The sequence below is a fragment of the Macrobrachium rosenbergii genome, chromosome 21 (assembly GCF_040412425.1).
Source record: "Macrobrachium rosenbergii isolate ZJJX-2024 chromosome 21, ASM4041242v1, whole genome shotgun sequence".
Taxonomy (NCBI): domain Eukaryota; kingdom Metazoa; phylum Arthropoda; class Malacostraca; order Decapoda; family Palaemonidae; genus Macrobrachium; species Macrobrachium rosenbergii.
The window spans coordinates 34314115-34336772 of NC_089761.1; the positions used below are offsets into that span (position 1 = coordinate 34314115).

General features: G+C 37.9%; 1 protein-coding gene across 2 annotated transcripts; it reads right to left on the bottom strand.

Annotated features, from left to right (window-relative positions):
* Positions 1 to 5165: 5165 nt before the first annotated feature.
* LOC136849903 (uncharacterized) lies at positions 5166 to 21569 on the bottom strand. 2 transcript variants are annotated; one of them, XM_067123414.1, is made up of 5 exons: positions 21365 to 21569; positions 18408 to 18470; positions 14178 to 14255; positions 10358 to 10596; positions 5166 to 9372 (listed from the first exon to the last, which is right to left on the bottom strand). In XM_067123414.1, exons 1-5 carry the CDS (start codon positions 21453 to 21455, stop codon positions 8416 to 8418), a joined length of 1428 nt encoding a protein of 475 aa, XP_066979515.1. In that variant the 5' UTR covers positions 21456 to 21569; the 3' UTR covers positions 5166 to 8415. The 2 variants fall into 2 exon arrangements, with proteins under 2 accessions (XP_066979515.1, XP_066979516.1); XM_067123415.1 differs by lacking the exon at positions 18408 to 18470 and having other exon boundaries at positions 21365 to 21541.
* Between the last annotated feature and the right edge of the window lie 1089 nt (positions 21570 to 22658).

Here is a 22658-nt window from a genome sequence, read left to right on the forward strand (position 1 = left end):
GTACGTTTGAACAGCTCTCAACTCATATTTTACTTTTGCAGAATTGCTTTTTGTGACTGGCAATGTGTGAATAGAATGAGCTTTGTGTTCTTGAAATGTAAAAAGTGTCATCAATTTTTATTTTTTGTGCCACTTAGGTGGATATTCAATAATTCTCAGATTATAAGAATTTGTTAGTTACTTTAGTATGGTAGCTTTTTCTGGGTTGAATTTTTAAACGATGCATTTTTCTGATGATTCTCATAAACTGAACGGTAATTATGGAGTACAATTTATCTAATGTTAGAAATTTGACGTAATTATTAGATATGGGATATCTTGAATGTTAGTATTTAGGGTATGTATACTTCAATGTCTCTGGCACTTACCAGGAGGCCATACCCACAGGGCATTGAGGTATTGCTTTGTCCCCTTTTTTACTTTTCAAGCTCAAAATTCTTAGCATTAAACTTGAAACAATTGTCACTTTCTTTTGCAGAGAACAAGTACAGTATAGAGAATTTCAAGTTTGTAGATTTCTATATAAACTAACCAGTCATATTGAGCCCTAATTCATGGAGACATTTAGGACTGCAAATGGAGTTCAGTATGATGGATGAGTTTAATAATACAGTATGCTTTCATGTTTATTTTGTTCTATCATATTACCAGGTTGTTACTTTGTATATTGTTGCTTTTTGTTTTTATTTTTTACCTGATGCAGATGACAGGCAGCCTTGTGAGAGGTGAAACCTCTAATTCAACATTCTGCTTAATCCCTAAGGCCAGGAAACTACAACATTTGAAAGCTTCTTTAAAACCTGAACTGCTTATAAGCCAGTCGCTAGCAAACTTCGTGAACTTCAAGAAAAAAGTTGCCTTGGATAGTCAGGATAGGGAGCTGCATTTTAAGATAGAAACCTTGCATCTTATTGGGAGCTTCATTTGAATGTTCTAGAATTGCTAGTTTCTTACCAAAGTTTTCCTTAATTGTATCTGTGGAAACCATTTGGGTTGTTGGTAAGCATTTTGCTTTTTATTTCATTTCATACATGCTATCCGTTGAATTGTGACGAGTGATGTTAAAATGCAAAGAAGAAGGGAAAAAAAATTGTGATCAAGTTTGAAGCATTCATAGAAAGAAAGATGATTACCTGTAGAATGCCGGCACCCCATGGGAGATGGGGGATTTTGGTGCTAACTTCAACTTAGAGCAAGCTAGATTGGGGAAAATAGAGGTTTCCCAGAATGCTAAAATATTGACAAATGTAAAAGCCAATTTTTCAGTGTTTGATTGTCGGTGCTGGATGTAGTTGTTTGCTGATAGCTGCTGTTGCATGTAAACAAAAAAGAAACACTTTGTGACAAACAGTGAAGAACATAACACTAGATGCATACTGGCTGTGTACACTCATTCACGGCTGTTTGATGTCAAGTAGTTAGATATTACAAGGATGTTTAAGTTCTTAAAGTTTGGTTTTGCCAATTTTAATGAGTGGCCAAGTTTCTTCAAGCATTTTATTTGATACAGTTAGCGATGAATAGCATCAGTTACCGTAGTGTTTGGCTTTTAAGACCAGGAACTACTCTAAGTAGGCCATCTTTTGTCATTTAGGTTGTGAAAATTGAGTGTCAAATTTCTGACACTATTCATCAAGTAAAGAATCTTAGAAATTCTGGAGTATGGATGAAGCTTCAAATGCACTTGCAGCCTTTCTGTAGGGTAACTTTGATTCCCAAAAAGAGAGGGTTTTCTTTTTCAAGAACTTCAGAAGGAATTACAATTACTGTTTCTGTCTTTGAACTGATAACACCCACTTTTCTTGAGTGGCTCTCATAAGTAAGCTTCAAACTTCAGTCTTCAGGATGGTCGATAAGTAATTCTGAAATGAGGATATGGTAGTTATGGAAACTTGCTATTTTGTACTGAACAGGATATACTACAGTACTATTACTTTTTGTAATGATCTAGATGGGAAACCTTGCTGGTTTGTCTCAAGAAATATGAATCAGCAAGGGGTCACTGGTAGTGTATTCTAGATAATGCTGGATCAGTATTGTGGAACTGTAAGCATTTGAAAGGTATGTACGCTGATAACCTCTTTATGTTGATATATTTATATATATTACTTAGGTATTAGGAGGATTTGGTGGTTGTCAACCACTGTGCTATGAACTACTAGCTAGACCAAAGATATTACTCCTGAAACACTTTTTAAGCTTTGGCAGCAGTTGGGCAAGATTCCACATTTGTGTGAAGGTTGGAACAGTGATGTTATGGCTGGTTTTGTATGATTTATACACCTATGGTGGGTATGCCTTTACTGAAGAGCGAATAGTAAGCGCTATGGACAAGTTGTCGTATGCAGGAATGGAAAATAAAATTTAGACTAAAGGCCAAGCACTGGGACTTTTGAGGTAATTAAGTGCTGAAAGGAAAATTGAGAACAGAAGGGTTTAAATTAACAGGAGGGAAACCTTGTAGTTGCGCCGTGAAACAATTGTTAGGAGAGGGTGCAAAGTAACCTGGAAGAGAGAGAATATCAGTGCAGGTGTAGTAAAAGGTATGAAGGGTTGCAGCTAGGGACTGAAGGAGTACTCTGCAAAGAGCCTTAGGTAATGCCTAGTGTACTGGTGGCACTAACCCCCTCCCTCCCCACGAGACTTGTATGCATAGTAGCCACTATATATTACTGAAAATTTTAACTTTGCAAGTAGCTCAGGGTATTTTGGCTGCCACTTGCATCTGAGATTTTTCATCCAGCAACCTGGATACTCAATTTTGTAGCCCCGTCATTCTTTTTCCTGTTTAATTTTGTCATGTACCTGCTGTATTTATAACCACAAAGGCCAGAGAATCTTAACAACAAAGTACAGAGTATATCATTAAGTGTGTTTTGTTTTGTTTTTTGACGATATATCTGTTCACATGACTGATGCCCAAAGGTGTTTCAGTGTGACATGTAATTACAGCTTAGTACAGTAGTTTAGAGAACACTTTAAATGGCAATGTTTAATAAGAACTTTGTACATCAGTGAATTACACGTCTGCGATTGATCGATGTTTGAAAGTGTTTTAGGTATAGTGAATATCTTGTAATTTTTTCTTAAAGAGTCTTGTAGTTTGATTTTGTTGATTCCTCTAGCCACCAAATATTTTTCTTACAAAGGTCACATGTGCAAACTTGTCTTGATAGCTTCCAGTGCTAACTCTCATACATCCAGCCTTGACTGGTTCCAGTAACAACTCTTTCATACATTCCAGCCTTACAGTTCCAGTAAGAATTCTTTCATACATTCCAGCCTTACAGTTCCAGTAAGAATTCTTTCATACATTCCAGCCTTGACTGCTTCCAGTAAGAATTCTTTCATACATTCCAGCCTTGACTGCTTCCAGTAAGAATTCTTTCATACATTCCAGCCTTGGCTGCTTCCAGTAAGAATTCTTCATACATTCCAGCCTGGCTGCTTCCAGTAAGAATTCTTTCTTACATTCCAGCCTTGACTGCTTCCAGTAAGAATTCTTTCATACCTTCCAGCCTTGACTGCTTCCAGTAAGAATTCTTTCATGCATTCCAGCCTTGACTGCTTCCAGTAAGAATTCTTTCATACATTCCAGCCTTGACTGCTTCCAGTAACAATTCTCATACATTCCATACTTGACAAATGCCAGTAAGAATTCTTTCATACATTCCAGCCTTGACTGCTTCCAGTAAGAATGCTTTCATACATTCCAGCCTTGACTGCTTCCAGTAACAATGCTTTCATACATTCCAGTCTTGACTTCTCCTTTTCTGTAACTTGCTGCCTCTTTTATCAAACCATCATTGCAACATTTACTCCTAAATGCACAAATCAACTGTTTGCATCAGTCCAGTTACCTTTCTTAGCTCCATCTCCCCAGCTTCCATTCACTCCCGTAATTCAAGTTTACGTTATTAAGTGTTGTTGGGGGGGGGATCCTTTCTGGGAAAGAAATGACTGGCTTCGCCAGTCCTGTTGTGGCTATTTTGTGAGCAGTGCTGAAGTCACCGTTTGATCTTTAAACATTTAGAATAGCGGATGCTTGCTTATCGCTTGCATTTGCTAATAATTCTGATGTAATTAATTTTGATTTGAAAAGTTAGGGTTACATTTCTCTGGAGAAATCCAGAATCTGCCTTCGGAATCATTTTGCCCAGAGTTCTTCCACCTCTTGGAGAAACATCCGTTGGGTTGAAATGTATTCTTGAAGACATCTCCATGACTCCAGGATCCTTTGAAGCAGTCTTCGACTCCTGAAGAACTCGTGGATAAACACCCATTAGATTATCGTGGCTTCCTGAAGAAGTCTTCAAGAATCCAGCTGTCTTCAGCTCCTTCTGCTGCAGTCTCGTGAATCTCAAACATTTCATGGAAAAATCCAGAATCTGTCTCTGGAATCATATTGCCCAGAATTCTTCCACCTCCTGAAGGCCTCCTGGAGAAACGCCCATTGGATTATAACGCCTTCTTGAAGACGTCTTCACAACTCCAGGATCCTTTGCAGTCGTTGTCAGCTCCTGAAGCATTCCTGGAAAATTGCCCATTGGATTACAACGTCTTCTTGAAGATTCCAGGATCATGAGCAGCCGTCTTCAGCTCCTGAAGAATTCCTGGAGACCTGCCCATGGGATTATAATGTCTTCTTGAAGATGTCTTCAAGAATCCGGGATTCTGTGAAGCCATCTTCAGCACCCGAATGGATTCTTGTCAGATCTGCTTCCCTTCAAGAACGTGGGTTTCCCTGAAGAAATCTTGGAAGCCTTTCATCTCCAGGAAGGACCAGAAGCCATCAGAATTCCCAGGAGCCTTTTGAATACATCTCCAAGAACTTGGGCTTGCTCCAGTCTTGCACAAGACTAAAGAACAGAGTTTTATGGAGGAGAAATCAGAGACAAAAGGCTTTGAAGAGCCTGGTGATTAGATGGTCTTGAAACCTCTGGAATTTCCAGAAACCTTCTGAATTCCAGAAGCCTCTGGACACACAAACAGAAGCAGAAAGGCAGCCAGGGAAATTAATATAATAGATGCATATATCACTGGGGTAGGCAGTCCAATGTCATTCTTTAGTTAAGGCCAGAAAATATTGCAAAAAGAAGGGTACAGAGGCCATAGTTACTGTATTTAAATTTTAATGGACGACGCATAGGTTAAGGAACACAAGCTTAAATATTTTCTCTTTATTCTACATCAAAATAAAATATAATTCCATTACATGAAAAAAATACTTTATTCTACTTTTCTGCGTGATGCCAATGACATTAAATAATTCATTTCAATAAAAAATTAAAGCATTTGCAACAAATATTGATATCCCAGGCAGCTGAAACATTCAATTACTTAAGGAGGGAGACTTTGTTGTACTGTACATCCATATCAACTACGTGTGTGTGTCTGTGCTTTCAAAAGCCCAATACGTTGTTGCTACGGTTAAAATGCTGTTACCTCGCTTCAGACGAGGCAAGAATTTCATGTCAAAGGTGAGACAAATGTCAATCCTGAACAATTTTGTAACTGACCAAACACGACGTTAGAACAGCAATTATTAATTTTTTTAACTGTGGCAAAGTAAAGTACATGTATTGGCTTCTGAAGGCATCATCCTGTTTTGTACATGTCCATGGCAAAAGTCAGTATACTAGTGTCTAAATCGGATCATAAACTCTTAATCAATTTAAACTTAAAAGAAGACTGCTTAAACGTGTTAATTCAATACTTCAGTGGAAAATATGACTTTTTCCTAAGTTAAAACTACAATAAATATATATATATATCTATATACTTTTTCAAATTACATAAATATTAAAATATTCGAAATTCCTCCTCTGAGGACAGAATCAAGACATCGTTAATTTAAAACGAAATAATGACTAACAGCACAAAAAATTTTCACATACTGTTGACTCCTGCACATTATCTAAAAAATAGTATAGTTCCAGCATGTGCAGTACGTATTGCCTCCATGCTACAGATAATAAAATGCAACTAATGCCCTCAACTGTACTAGTAACGATGCAGGTAAAGTGTGTGCAAGCAGAAATTATTTCCAACCTTGTCTGTGTAACAAAAACGAACATATCATGGCAGTACTGGTGTGCATTACCTCAAGTATTGCTTTATTAAACATGAGCCTGGCCATTTTTCTCGAGTCTTGATTCGGCAGACAGAGCTGGTTGCATCACCCCCCCCAGCTATAACCAGGAAAAGTTGCCGCAATGCACCTTACCAATACTGGTGATGTCATGTTTCTCAAATAGCACCACCATAAAACCAAACTCCTAATCCAATCTTTTCAAGTTAGTTATAATTTGCATCTCGTGAAATGCAGAGAGAACTTTGTATGGGATCACCGCAGTGAAATGTTTGCTCCGAGGGACGATTACAGCACTTGACACAAATTATTGCAAATTATTTTCAAGATAAACCTAGATACACTGTGTAGAAGGCATCAATCAATGAGAAATTCAGTGAATAAGTTACAAGATTATCTGAACTCCACTAATCTTATTACAAGGGAAAGTTCCAGTGACTCAAAAGCATCAAAAATCTGAAAAAATAAAACAAAGGGCCGTACTATCAATCGGTTCACTGATTACCAAGATAAATGCACTCCACACCTGAAAGTTTATTTGCATATCAAGTCATACACTTGAAAAACGGTGACCACTGCAGTCACCACACAACGGACTTGTATAACTCAAATTAAACGAGGGATACGGCAGGTCCAAGAATACATAACGATTGTGCATGCAAGGTCACGTGAAGCAGGTCCAGTATTTAAGTAAGCAAGACTAAAGGTTTCAATGTATCCTTACATTAATAGGACTAATGTAGTCTGTTTTCCCCTTTTGACACTTACAGTACATAAGCTGCTATAGTCTACACAAGCTTTTAAAATAAATCATATTTTATCACTGGCAATTATACAAAAATTCCTAGAAACACTTATTATAAAGCCTATGTCAATTTATTTTACAAATATCAATATATATAACACATCTTACAGTAATCAAATACTGACCAACTTCCATATAAAAAGGAAAAAGCCTTCCATGAAAGGGAGGGGTGGGGTGGGAGGGGGGGGAATGGTCTGTGGCCAACTAAATCATCCGTTCATAAAATTTGCACCGCAAGTGTTCTGTACGAGGACAGAAATGTAGGTTTTCACATAGAGAGAGAGAGAGAAAAAACAATGTCTCCTCATTCCAAATCTACCTTAAAATTACCATTATCACATACCCATTTGAGAAGGAAATTAGCTTCCTTTTCACTTTGCCACTTCCTGCCAAACTCCAGATTGGCAGAGTACGTCGAAATTTCAGTCTTGTCACTGGTAACATACGAACAACATTAGGATGTAAACTTAATACTTCATTTTCCATTTAAATATAACTAAAAATTTATGAGTACTGTATTCAATTTCACCATCAATCACTACGTCTACCAAGTAGAAGGAACTCAGGCAGTTACACTGCTGGCAGAGTACTGCCAGAGAAAAATGGATACTGAAGCAATGGTATATGAAAAGTTTTACTCATTCTGAAGACAGTAATCCCTCGCCTTATAAAAATATCAAGGGCAGGTTTTTAGTAAAATGGAAATAGGGCAAAACCAAAAAGGTCTGCCATCGTGTCGGCTGAATACAAAATTCTGATAAACTACTGAAGGAAAAAGTTTTGGGTTATCCTTACTCATGGCAAACAGGACAAGAATGACTGCCACTCATACTGTGATAAATGACTCCTTGACTACAACATATCAGCCAACCACCTGGCTGAGCACACATCTAGCTGTACGAAGAAAAAAATTTGTACTTAAGAATCCAAAGTAACTCCTTTCTAAATTTTCTAATCGAAATAAATCACCATCTATCAATCTACGTAAGAGAGAGATTGCTCACTGGTGCGTCTACAAAAGACCACGACCTTCAGATTACTTACTCCGTACACAGCACTCTACTTCCCAACTATCACAGATTATGTAACATAGTCATATTTTAAACATGAATGATATACTCTAAAATGAAGCTCAAAATTACTGACAATTATGAATACTAAAAGGACATTATTCTAAGATTTTCATCTTAACGTCGTATTTGTGTGGACATGAGAAATTCACTCTGAAATCCCCGTTGTTCCAAGTTTTTCAAAACAAAATGACCAATAAAACTTCTGGACTTACTTCTTGTAAAAAATTATAGCAACAGGTAAATGCATGAACGTTTAATACAATTCAATTATGCATAGCGATTCAAACAGGACCAACGTACTTTCTGTACAGCAGAGCTTTACCTTACGTTAACAATAATTGAATATTAAAGAAATGTCGGGTGAAAACTTTAAATTAAGACAGTTGGGAAGGACTGACTGAGCCCTGATAACAATAAACTTTAGTCAAGGGTAATTACTTTATATTCTATACATTATTTCTATTCTGAATCATGATCGACACCATACTTTCAACAGCTCTCTTCAAGCCTAAAATATTTTCATTCAAAGTGTGACCCATACTCATGATGTTTGAGTTGAGAATTTTCAACTGATAATTCGTTTCTCTTTGGGCTGTTAACAGGTCCGGGTCTGGGAACTGCGGCGGCTCTGTTGTTATTCTTATTTTTTCCTGTTTAGAATGTCCAGCTTCGTTTTGCTGGTCACTGGGCCATTTCCTTTTCATATCTCTTCTGCCTGGATCAACAGCTCCTTGAGTGATTGTCTTCATGACAGGTTCGTTCGGCTTGGCAAACCTCGGGTTCTGAACTTCAGGAACAGTAATATAAGAGGGTGATGTCATACCTTGATGTTGCACTGATACCATTGTTTGTTGTGCTGGTATGACCTGCGTCTCCATGTTAGTGGAAACCTGCGGCTGTATCTGTCCTCCCCACTCGACTTTGGGCCCAACTTGAACAGCTGTAGAATTCGAAATTTGAGGATTCATACCTGAAACATTAGGATGAATGGGTTGCTCGTAGTGGACAGTACACGACATATTTTGAGGCTCTCCGCACGGTAGGGGCGTAGATGACGACGAAACAATGGCTGAGGAGGAGACAATAGCTGGTGAAGTGTAACTTTGTACATGTGAAGATGGCGTAGAAGCTTGACAAGAATTTGTTATGGGTATGTTTTGATAGTATGAATTAGACGTGTCTGAACGAGGTGGGGAAGAACTTCGTGGCGTGGTGATGATCAGCTCTGGGGAGGGTGGGCAGGACCCGATGTCTGGAGAAACAGATAGTGTCTCGGCCATTTGTGGAGCGCTTACGTTAGGACTCTCAGTTCCTCCGTTCCCTTTTCTGGATTTAGCTAGATTTTTCAGGTTCCCTGGAGCTGGCAAAGATGGTGTGCTGTTTTTAATGATTTCATCCATTTCCTGTAAATTAAAATATATTTTTCATTAGGTAATACAAATAGCAACGTATCCTCAAAGTTGCTGCTTCACTGTGGCCAAAATACAAATTTTAAAGCACGCCTAGTTTCACAAACACAAGCCTTTAATTTACTTAGCATATAACCCTGCACAAATGGATTAACCAATCATAACTATTTCTGGATGGGTATCTCGGAGTCAGGGCCACAAGCCCACACTAGCATTATTCCTAAGCCTTCACAAGTGGAAGCTGCTGGGCTATTCCAACTTTACATATGTGGAATCCCTATTTCTGTGTGATATCACCAAGACTGAAACAGGACATCTTATTCGAAAAGGAATTAAAAGTACTTGCCAAAATAGAAGTATTATGCAGCGAGTTAGTTATCAAGTGCTAAAAAAGACAAAATAGCAGCGTTTCATAGGCAAATGATGATAGGGGCAAGCTAATCACTGTAACTCCTGGTCACAGAAAAAGATGGGCAAGTCACTCATCGTTTTATTGCAGCTATATAAAATGGTCACAGTAAAGCAGCTGGCACATGAGTTATTCAAACAGTAGCCATCAGGAAATGTTTCATAGAATTAAACCGTAATCAAAATACTTTTAATAAATGGTCTGACCACCTGTGTGCTGACTGCATTACATCTTGGCAAAATCAATTACAAATTTTCATGCTGACTTCAAATAATTAATCTTCAGCTCAATTAAGCAAAATCTGTCTAATACTGCTAGCTTTTCTTCCTTCAATACCAAAATTAGGATATTTCCTACATTCTACACTGCTAATAGTGGTGTTACTGCCTGCAAAATACACGACTTACGGTTGTTTCTCTACGAGCAATTCTACTGAGAGATGTAAGGCATACACATAGATCCAGTGTGCTAGGGAACAAAGGTTATTTCAATCTAAAGAATCATATGGATCATAACCACTGCAGTCTTTGACCTTGTGAATCCACTACATGCGAAGACTCCCATACTTACCTCAAAGTATTCCCAACAAATCTTTTCCTGTCCTTTGTAAAGTGCTCGGTCTAAAACATTCTTGTACGTCTTGATGAGATTGTGCCACTTCTTCTCCACGGTGTAAGGAGTCACGTCGTACCCCTTCGCATTCATCTTCTCCGCTATGTGTAAAAAAGCCTCCCTCTTCTTGACGACGATTCCCCTGACGTTGCGGTACTCGCTGATGAAGAAGTGCGTCATTTCTGAGTCCCATGGTGCTAAAAGGAATTAAAGAAGTTGCATTAACACAGAAAGACAGCTTTCATCCAACATCCCACATTATCACAAAATTTAATGTCTTTATCTCACACATTGATTCTAACTTAATACTAATGCTTACTTTATTATTATTACTATTTTTATCCAGAATAATAAATGATTATTTTTTTATTATTATTCAGAAGATGAACCCTATACAAATGGAACAAGCCCACCACAGGGGATACTGACTTGAAATTCAAGCTTCCAAAGAATATGATGTTTATTTGAAAGAAATAACAGAAGGTAATAACAAATTCAGGAAGAAGAGATAACAGTTATTAAAAAGGAAAAATAAATTAACAAATTAAAAAATAAATAGATACAAATGTAAGTAATGTGAGTAAATTAAAAGATTAGATCATGGTGACAATGGTCACGTGATGAAGTTGCACAAAACTATAGTATGCATGATACTATCTAGTTAAAATAATCACGAGTCTTTAAATACCATAGGATAAAAACATCGGTAATTAAAGGGAAGAATGAATCTTATGAAGAATGATAAGATACGATTTGTGTTCAAACCAAATTACAATTAAACCACTTTCACAACTGCAGGGCTTTTTGTCTATTGTCAGAATACTAGCCTATATACATTCTAAAATAATCAACATTTTAACAAGACCAAGAGTAAAAAAAAAATTCCACTCTAGGGGTTGGCCAAGAGTGCTTTCCTAGTAACTAGAACCTTTTTCAATAAACTAAAAAATTTAGACACTGGACAAAATGAAAATGTTTGACATTCTTATGGAATGGAATGGGATATAATATTTAGGCCAAAGGCCAAGCACTGGGACCTATGAGGTCATTCAGCAATGTGAGGGAAATTGAGAGTAAAGAAGGTTTAAAAAATTTAAGAGAAAGAAAACCTTACAGTTGCACTATGAAACAATTATTAGGAGAGGGTGGAAAGTAATAAGGAAGAAAGAGAATATGAACGGAGGTACAGTAAAAGGAATGAAAGGGGTTGCAGCTAGGAACCAAAGGGGACATTGCAAAGAACCTCAAGTAATGCTTACAGTGCACCGCATGAGGTGCAGTGATGGCACTACTTTTATGGGGTTTGAGGTTCCTATAAAATTTCCATGGGGGATCCATGTCAAGTCTTGTGACTTACCCAGAACTGGGAATCTGGCCAAGTGAGATTGTCATTCACAAGACAAACTAAGTGCTGAGTAATTTGAAGATGAGACATGATGGGTTTATTCTCAAATAAAAGCCTTACTCTCTAGATAGTTTTGAGTTTTTTCACTATTAGTCTCTCCTACTATTAAACTGGTGTTGGTGACCATTCTTTCTAATAACTTTTCTCTCAAAACTACCAGACCATGATATGACTAAAGGAATAAAGAGGCAGGGGATAACAGAATAACATTTTGTAGATGATTTTCAGAATTTTAATTTCCTTAAATACCTGCAAATATTACCAAATCCTTCCGTACAAGAATACTCATCACTGAAGATATATTCCATAATACAAATGCCAGAAATACTGGAAGGAGTTCCTTGTGAAAGCAATCATCAAATAATGAAAATGGCATGTTTCATTGGATAAGGCAACAACTTCACACCAAGAGATTCAGTCACAGTAAAACTGCATCGTTTGAAGGTCCATGCCATTACGTTCTGTTCATGATGCTCAGAGGTTTACAGTCATCTTTATGAGGAAGTGTACCCAAACTACTGAGACATTTCTTGATAAGAAATTTATTTTTGAGAAGCATCTTAGTAATATTTCTTCCTCTGTTTCTCAAAATGTTAGAATCTTGCAGAAAATGTTTTAAATCTTCTTTTCCTTGTTTGGAATAATGGTCTTTGGGTGCTGACACTAATCTCAAACTATTGGACAGTTATGTCAACAGTCAAGTTAATTTCCCAACTCCTAATGTTGACATGTGGCATATGTGTATAGTGAATTCATTATGCTTGTTGTATAAAATTCACAATGATGAAAATCCTCTGCACTTTTCATTACCTGACCTAGCTGTTTCTGCTTGCAACACTAGGCAGGCTGCTGCTGCAAACAGTTTTTTGTTTTCCAGTATCTGATTTAAAACTGCAAAGTTTTCTAAGAGTTTTATCTTGGCTACCTAAAATGTGGAATAATTTTCCTAGTCCAGGTCTGGAATCTTTTGATTTTCAAATGTTTAAGAAAGGAGCAAATTCATTCCTGCCCTCTGCTGACATCTTCTGAAATCGTGCATGTTGGTTTTACTATTTCCCCATACTTGTTTATTTATCACCTTTTCTTATAACTTCTCTCATTCTCTCTCTCTCTCTTTTCTACAGGTTAATTTCCCTTAGGAGTCCTCTTGGGTTAATAGTCTGTTGACTGTCCATAAGAGTTTTCAGCTAAGATTTAAAGAAAGAGAGAAAAGATCACTTCAACCTTTCAGTTGATATTAAAACTAGTAGCCAAGGGATATTATATATTCATTTTTGGCATGGGGGAGGGTGACAGCCCCTCCTTGCCACTTTCTTAAAATGCGCAACCTAATTAGTCTCTTAATACCAAATAGGGAACACTTTTAACGCAAAGTCATAATTTAAAATGGCTTCTTTCACTTCCCCTGTTCATTGCCTCTTTACCACGAGTTCCCAGACGAGATGGAACCCGCCAGAATGAAGGATAAGAACTACTGAAAACCTTCAAAAAGGCCTAAAGCACTTTCAGAGTCATAGTATACGACAGTAGTTTCCCTTATTATCCAAAAGAATAGAATGGAATAGAGTACAAAATTTAGGTCAAAGGCCAAGTGCTGGGACCTACGAGGTCATTCAGCGCCGAAACAAAAATTGAGAGTAAAAAGGTTTGAAAGGTGTAACAGGAGCAAAACCTCACAGTTGCACTATGACCGAATTGTTAGGAGAGCTTGGAAACTAAGATAGGTGAAAGAATATGAATGGAGGTACAATAAAAGGACTGAAAGGGGTTGCAGCTAAGGCCTGAAGGGATGCTGCAAAGAACCCTAGGTAATGGCAACAGGGCAGGGGGTGAGGTGCACTGACGGCACTACTTCCTTCGGGAATCATTCAAAAGAAAAGTCATGCAACAGGTGCCAAATGGGAACTTTGCGAGAAATAACAGCTACTGTGGATGTTCGGGGAGCATGCAAGCTCTCAGTATATCGCTGAGGAGAATCTAATGCTGTAAGAAATGTAATATTTGGCTTTATAGATTCTTATGATCTCTGTCCTAACAAGGATTGATCGTGTATGATTATGAAAATATTTCCTTAAGATAATTTACTGAGTCACTTGCTTTTACCTGGGCTGCATTTCACATAGTTGCAAGAGCATGGTGATATGCCACTTTCAAGAGTTGTATGATAATGCATTTTCTATTATTAGGTTCAGGGTATTATTAAATTGAGTCTGTACATCTCAAATACTATACTGTCATAAGCTTTACAGACAGGCATTCTGTATAAAATACAGACTTTCCTACAGTATCTAAATTACAGGAAGACAGTATGAAGCCAAAAAGGGTGTTGTAAGTTATACCTCAAGCTAAAAATGATTCAAGAGTCCCACAAACCTTTAAATGCTCTTCGTCTGCTCTGAAACAATCCCTCTGTGGATGGCTTTACGTTGACTGTTTCTGTTGGTGTCCCTGCTGTAGAATATACAGAAAAATTAATAAAAATATTACAGTGAAGCAGTATGATTACAATACTGTTATTCATCTCCTGTATACTTATTTATTTAGAATACTTAAATAATCATAACTACACGTACATCAACATGTTGTTGGCCTTTTAGAAATGTACACTGTAACCTTTGGCCTATTTAAACTGTTTGTGTACAAGAACCATTTCTGATAATCTCCAGAAATCCTAAGTAGTACACCTATAACTTTCACAAAACAAATGCTTGGTATTGTTATTTGCCAGGTACCTTCAAAGTTAGTTGAAAATTTTCAAACATTTTTTTCACAAATACAAAGACATTTACTGACTGCATAACTGTTGGTCAAGTAAAAAGATCAACCATCAAACCTAACTTGTACAGTGTACAGAAGGGAGGAATTTCAAGGGAATGACAAATTGTGTCTGGCAGGAAAAATGTGCTTATATGAACAACTTTCACGAAGGCATTTATGAGAAACAGAATTCATTCTTGAGCTCTTCTACAAAGAAAAATCTCACTAGCTGGCAATCTTTCAGAGGCTAACAGGCGCTTTCCAAAAGCTCAATGACAAGAATTTGCTCATGCTTACATCTAAAAACTCATTCCTGACTCTTACATGAATAATGATACTGTATGAGGCAATTCCTACCAGTACCTTGTAATCATTATTATTATTATTAACCAAAAGATGAACCCCATTCATAAGGAACAAGCCCTCAGGGAACACTGAATTGAAATTCAAGCTTCCAAAGAATATGGTATTCATTTGAAAGAAGTAACAGAAGATAAAAGGAAATACAGAAAGAAAAGAAAAGTAAATGAACAAATTAAAAAAATAGATAAAATGTAAGTAAATTATTAAAATAGAAGGGAAATTTTTTTTACAGTAGTGATGCATTGTATCTTTGCCTGAACTTTCGAAGTTCCAATTGCACAAGATCCTCGGGGAGACTGTTCCAGTCCAATGGCGCGAGGAATAAAGGACTTCTGGAACTGAGAAGTTTGACAGCAAGCCACATTTACTGCATATTTTTGCTGCTGTTCAGCAAAAGAGGATCAGGGATCAACTGTGAGTGTGATGGATCTCTGCACAAACTATAGTATTCACCAGACCCATCCTTCCCTCATCATCATCATAATTGTTTTGTGTCAACTTTTCCTTTCTCGGTCCTGTGTTCTTTCTGTCTAAATTCCCACCATGAATATATCCTCTTCTATCCCTTTTAATGTTTCTACTGTTTTCATTGAATATGACATTGGAAATGTATGAAGCTCAATGAACTATTTTCCTATTCACTGCCAGTGAGCCTATTGTAAAACTATGCAGGTTTAATGTTTCTACTGTTTTCATTGGTGAAAAAGACACTGGAAATGTATGAAGCTCAATGAACTATTTTCCTATTCACTGCCAGTGAGCCTATTGTAAAACTATGCAGGCACTGTAACCTTGTGTCTGATAAGAAAGGTAAACCAGTAAAGGCAAATGGATAACAACTATATACAACACTGTCATCATCTAACACTTGTTTATCCAATTTTGAGTTACAAAACTAATTTCACAATCACCAATATTCAAGAGAGCAAAATCTTAATTTATCAGTATGAACGATCCTGAAGACTGCTCTATGCAAAGAACTGACAGAAACAAACGATCAGAAATACACAGAGAAATAAGTCTTATTTCTCCACACAGACTAAAGAAGTCCTGACAAAACACTGTCAAGGAGCCTGGTATCCGTCACCTTGAAAATTCGAAAGTGGTGGAATTGGAAATGGTTCTACGACATCTCGTCTTTTAGTAAACTGTGAATTATCAATTAAATTCAAGGCAACTTACAGCTGCTGCCAACTTGGAACTCCTACAGTCTTGCGGGCATCAGATTCTGTTTTCTACTCCTACGACAAAGTATGGGCATTAATTGCTGCTTACACTCTTTTTTACCAACTCTTGTGATAAGGACAATTCAGAAGTTGCCTTTCTGTTCTGAGCAAGATTGCCTGGATGAGCCAGAGTCTAAAGGGCTCATTATCAAGCCCTGCCAGCCTATTGGTCAACAAAGTATCTCAAATTTCTTATTAGTTAAGGACAGTAGATATGAACCAAAAACGGCAAACATGCATTGAAAACAGAACTGAATAGAATATAAAATTTAGGCCAGAGGTCATTTGGTGCTGAAAGGAAAATTGAGAGTAAAATGGTTTAAAAGGTGTAACAACAGGAAAACCTCACAGTTGCACTATGAAATGACTGTTAGGAAAGGGTGGAAAGTAAGATGGAAGAAAGAATATGAATGAAGGCACAGTAAAATGAATGAAAGGGGTTGCAGCTAGGGGCCAAAGGGATGGTCTAAAGAACCTTGAATAATGCCTTCAGTGCGCTGTGGAAGGTGCAGTAATGGCATTAACCCCCTACGGGGCATACATTGAAAAAGTTTTATTAAAGTACAATAATGCCCACTTGTTGACAAAACATACATCAATCATGTCAACGAGCATCAAAGACAGTGACTAAAAACCTTAAGGAAAAATATAAAGTTCTGAAAACATACCACACAACATGCTACTCAGAAAAACATCACACAAACCCACTGCAAGCTGCTTGAAACACTAAGTGAAGATCAAAGGAATGCACACGTTGTTGAAAGATGAACACAAGCAATACCTGAAGAGGTGAATGAAGCAGAACACAGGACACTGCAAATGACATTGTGCACAGACACCACCCTACTTACGAACATTCAACTTACAAACATTCAGAGATACAGACAAGCAGGATCGCAAATTAAAATTTGTGTTCAGAGCGCTCCCCTTTGCCACCTGTAAGTTCAGATTTTGTTTTGCGTGCCTATTCTGTACATACAGTCCTGTATGTACAGTGTATTGTGCTTTAGGATGAAGAAACGCACAGTGCTGTATTGATTTTGTATCATACTGTACTTAAATAGGCATGAAGAGTACTCGTAACTTGTTCATAAGTAAGGTGGTCCGGAACGTAACTTGTTTGTATCTGAAGTGATAAGGTTGTTTGTACTTTGTATGAATAAAAAATTACACAAACTGCGTTTGCTGACAAAATATCTGCATGCAACAAAGCATGGTTTGCTCTTCAATATATAAGAAGATAAGATAAGAGTGATAAACCTAAAATAAAAAAATAAAAAACCTTAGCATTTATGGCACTAAGCATGAATGAATAGTTACTGCTCTTATGAAGAAAGGTTCTCATATATGCAAAGAAAAACGGATTGTTTAGCTAGATGCAGATACTGATAGCTGAGATAGTGTTTGCTTAAACAGATACTTGGGGTAAGAAAAGAGTGCATGTTTTCCAGCCTGAAACAAATACTAGATTCCAGAGTGGGGACAGAAAATGTATGAAGTTAGTGCCTGGCAAGATAAAATAAGAGGCACAAATAGATGTGAAGAAACAGGAACAGCAGGACCAAGGGCTTAGGTAAGTAAACACGCATGGGACAATAAGTCAAGGGAATTAGTCCTTAACTCAAAAAGTAAAAAATGAATGAAAGCCACATGAATGGAAAATGATTAAAGGGTCTCCTGGAATATGAAGCCAAATGTTTTATTGTTTGACAAAGTATTAAAAAAAGAAACCATCATTGTGTTGTTCCAACTGATGTACTATAGCTGGTACAGTAGTTGAAGAAACATCCTAAATTTCCTTTAAACCTCTACCAAACATACATTAACAACAATGCACCACAAAATGTTTGAAACATGCAAATATTCCACATGCTAGCTAGAGGATTATTTGAAGAATGTTCAACAACCAATATATACTATGGTAATCACATATACTGACATATACTGAAATGTAAAGGTACCTCTTTTATGATGATGCATTTACTATAACCAAACATATTCAATAAGCAGTGAATGACTATTTCTATATCACCAATTCTGACCTACATATTTAGTACAATACTGAGATAAAAGGCAAAAAGCATGCTAAATCTTACAATCACAGTGCTCCTAATCAAGACTATATTTTAAGGCCCCCTAAGCAAATGAGTATTTTTACCAATACACACTCAAACATTCTTAGAAACATTATGGCACTAAAACACATCGTACGTTCGTAAGTCTACTTCAGGGTACTAAATATAGATTCATGTTATACCTTGGACAGGTGGCGACTCATTAGCTGAATGTTTACTGAAAACTTGCTGACAATATTCTGCATCTGAAAAAATAGATTCTGGGTGAGTCGACAGACAAATACCCCGATCTTGCTACTGCAAACGTACTTGCCAACCCTCGACAAATCAACTACTATGGGCATCTGCAAGATACAGTAGCCATTCTGGAGTCTAAGATAGTGTACTTTAAGAAAAATAATTTGTGGCAAACATAAAAGCAAGTGTGTGAAAATTAAGACGATAAGCTGAAAGATATTTGGTGGACTGCAAAAAATAACAAAATAAATCTGTGCAAGTATAAGCCTCTGTTCACAGCTGCCCAGACATTGACAAGTTAGTCACCTACCTTCCCTATCCCACTAGAGATTCCCCTTATATTTATCTCAAACCTTCTCTTGAGTACATACCTGTACATGGAAAAGAAAAACAAATAATAAAAAAAAAGGAAAATCATACCTCTAGTTAAGGATTTTGACTAAGTGATACATTGAACAGAATTACAAGTGAACTTTTCAACCACACTTTAATGCTACAGTATTGCTGTGTGCAGCATTTTAACGTCTGACAATCATTACAGCCTCTAAATTCAAACGTTAACATGAAATACTGTTTACTGTATATGTGCATAAAGTGTGCTTGCAGTCATCACTCTTCCAAATAATATCAAAAGTTGCATTTATACATGAGACTTATGTTACTTTACAGTTTACAGAACCAGACCATGTCATAAATTGCTTTCATTCTGATTCGTTAGTTTCAAGTATCTATGTTAAATTAACTGCATATATGATGTACATAACATTATGGAATGATGCTACGGAACCTTTCCCCACATCTCTAACTGAATCATTGTCAAGTTTTATGAAATGTTGGACAACACAATGAACAATGTATCTTAGTTAAAATAAGTGGGACACCCAAGCAATAAAAGAAAAATAAATATATTACTGTATTCTTCCTGAACTCTAAAATTACAATTTAGTATCTCATAACACACAAACCTCCACAATAACAGATACATCAAGCTTTGCACCAAAGGCCAAACTAAACAGGGTTCAAAGACGTTCAACTCACACTCCTGGGATCGTAGCCCAAAGGGCAATTTCCATCTTCTGGAGAGTCAGGGGTATGGATCAGCTAAATGGATTTTTGTGTCTCTGACTAGATTTCTCAACAATACGAGAGGTGAAACGTCTTCTCGACATTTGAGAGGTGAAACGAATTCTTGACTTTGGGAGGTTAAAAGCATTCTTGACATTCAAGAGGTGAAAAAGATTTCTCAACATAAGAGGAGTGAAGAGATTTCTTGACACTGAAGAGGCGGAAAACTGCTTTTTTAACATAAACATGGGTACATCACTAGGATGGAAAATCACATTATGACATTTCGCTCCATATCATTACTCTTACTAACAAAAGTATAGCCTCATCAATGGGTCAGAGTACTTATCACAGAGCTGGTGCACTTATACTTGGCTAGGCTTGACTGATGTCATGAGACCAATCTAGGAATACTTTTCAGCATGAATTTTACATAAATAATACACCAAATCGTCTACTTCCAAAGAATAGGAACTTATATACTGTAATAGACAGAATGGAATGTAAAATTTAAGCCAAACGACAGGCACTGGGGCCTAAGATGAGATCAATCAGTTTTGAAAGGGAAATTTTGAGTAGACAGGTTTGAAAGGTGTAACAGGAGGAAAACTTCACAGATGCACTTTGAAACAATTGTTAGCAGAGCTAGGAAAGTAAGATGGAAGAAGGATGATACAAATGCAGATACAGTGAAAGGAATGAAAGAGGTTGCAGCTAGGGGCCGAAGAGATGCTGCAAAGAGCCTTAAGTAGCGCCTACTTAACCTAGGATTGAACGATGTCGTGAGACCCATCTAGGAATACTTTTTAGGATGAACTACAAAATAGTCAACAAAATTCTCTATGGACTTCTGCAGATGTAATGCTAAATGGTCAACGACACAAATAGTTAGTTACAAGGTATAAACTAATTTGGCAACAGCTTTTTCGCATTTGTCTACCTTAGGCCTGCTGTCTTCCACGAAACAGGCCTTTAGGAGGTTAGGCTACAAGTATGCCTATTCATCAGCGGAATTACTCGACATCGTGTGAATATGAAGGAAGGCCTTACCGATGGATATGGATTTAGACTGGAAAAAAAGAAAGGGTTTGGCTACAGACAGCCCAACCTGCTCGAAGCGTAACTTGCCCAAGCACCCACCAAATCACCTAGCCAAACTACCATCCTTAAACAGACCTTCCTACGCCCACTGGAATGGGAATCATAATAGGAATCCTGATGGAAATCAAACCTGACATGCCAATCCTTCCAGCCTAACCTGACACGACCAACGGATAGGAAGGTTAGGCTATAACCAAAGTGCCCTTCAGCGGCGAGACAACAACCAAAACGACCCCCATGACGCCCTTCAGCTACGAAGGACACTGAGGGCACGACCAAAGGGCACCGACGGCGCCAACCTCGACCAAAACGCCCCTCGGAACAAGACGACAGCCAGAACGCCCCCATGATGCCCGCCAGCGACAGACCGCTCGCGGGCACTGAGGGCATGACCAAAGGGCACTGACGCCACGGAGGGCGGACGTCGGAAGCGACACGGACGAAGGATCGTCGTCCAACGTCACCCACCAATGACAAAACGCAGGCACTGGGGGGCACGGCCAAAGGGCACCGACGCCGTCGCAGACGTCGGGGAAGGACGCAAACGACGGAACGTCGTCCAATTGCCCCCACTAATCCTGCACCTTTAAGCATGGCGGCGGCGGCGGCGGCGGCCGAGAGGAGCCTCCTCCTCCTCGAATTTCGCCCCGCACAGGACACACACACACACACTTTCCGAAGGCGTCCTTTCTCGCAGGTATGTGGCTCGCTCGCGCGCTCTACCTCTCTCTCTCACCTGTCTGCATCCTCTCGATTTCCTTCTCCGACAGCTCGACGACGACGTTCGTGAGTCCATCTGTCAAGAGAGTCCTCCGAGTGGAACTCATTTTTGATTTTGGTACACTCCCGCCTGCTGGCTGTGTTGTGAGGGAACTTCCTCACTAATGGAGAGACAAGGGCTTGATGGACCCCTCCGGCGAGCTCGCGAGCCCCCGCTTTATACGTTTGTTGGAGGCGTTGCTTCGGGTATTTCACTGGAAAAATTACAAAACGACTAAAAAAAATACCATCTCATCACTAAAATAAACACTAAATTAGGTAAAATTACAAATTTAAGTTAGCATATAAGTTAAATTTTATATAATAAATAATTATATTTGTAAAAATTAGAGTTCCATAGCAGCTCTTGCTGGGATACGCATGTGAGATGAAGCTTATTCTCAGATTTTGCTATTGATTTTGATTATTGTTTCTGTAAGATTTATAAAATTTTTCATGAGAATATAATTTTATATTATATAAACGTAAATTCCATAAAACCCCTTCAACGGTCCAATATGACCGCCAAAATTCCGCGTAACGCACCCAATCTGCTCGGTAAGTTGCACACAAACTTAACGCTGGTCACCAGAACATTTATTCGTTGCATTGCCAGCAAGCCCCGTTAACTGGATTTTTGCAATGTGTCTTTTTGCCTTTTAATCGCAAATTTCCATAACATTCCATTTCATTTAGACTCCGATACCCAGTACCGACACAAACCTTTTATCTGCGCTTGATTTGAGATAGGAATATTGAAGGGGTAGCAGTATTTACTGGGATAAATGCCTCCCATTCTTAAACATTTTACGCTCTCTAACGATTGTAGTGAATGATTCATCTTTAAAATCTTCTGAAAGGAAACATCAAACATCCCAATAGTCACGGGAATGATTCATGCAGATAGTGGATTCTTCAAAGCTCAGATTTATTCCTAAGAAAGGTAGTAAAAACGTAAATATCTAGAAAGAAGTTCGCCTCCCCTCCGTACCTCCACCGCCCCCCGCCCTACTCTTAGATGTTTCCCATAGTCTCAAAGTCCCTCTTAAATTTACAGTTGAGATAAGAAAAATGCTACGACAGATATTCAAATGTCCACAAAATAATATCTAAAATACATAGAAATATAAAACATTCCTTTACCAAGTCTGATAATTATCATGAATGTAACAATAAAGAAAAATATTGCAAGGGTATTTCAGATTATGTTCCTCAGACATTTGCTAGTATGAGTGAAGTTCAGTAGTAAATTGTCCTTCCACTACGTTGAG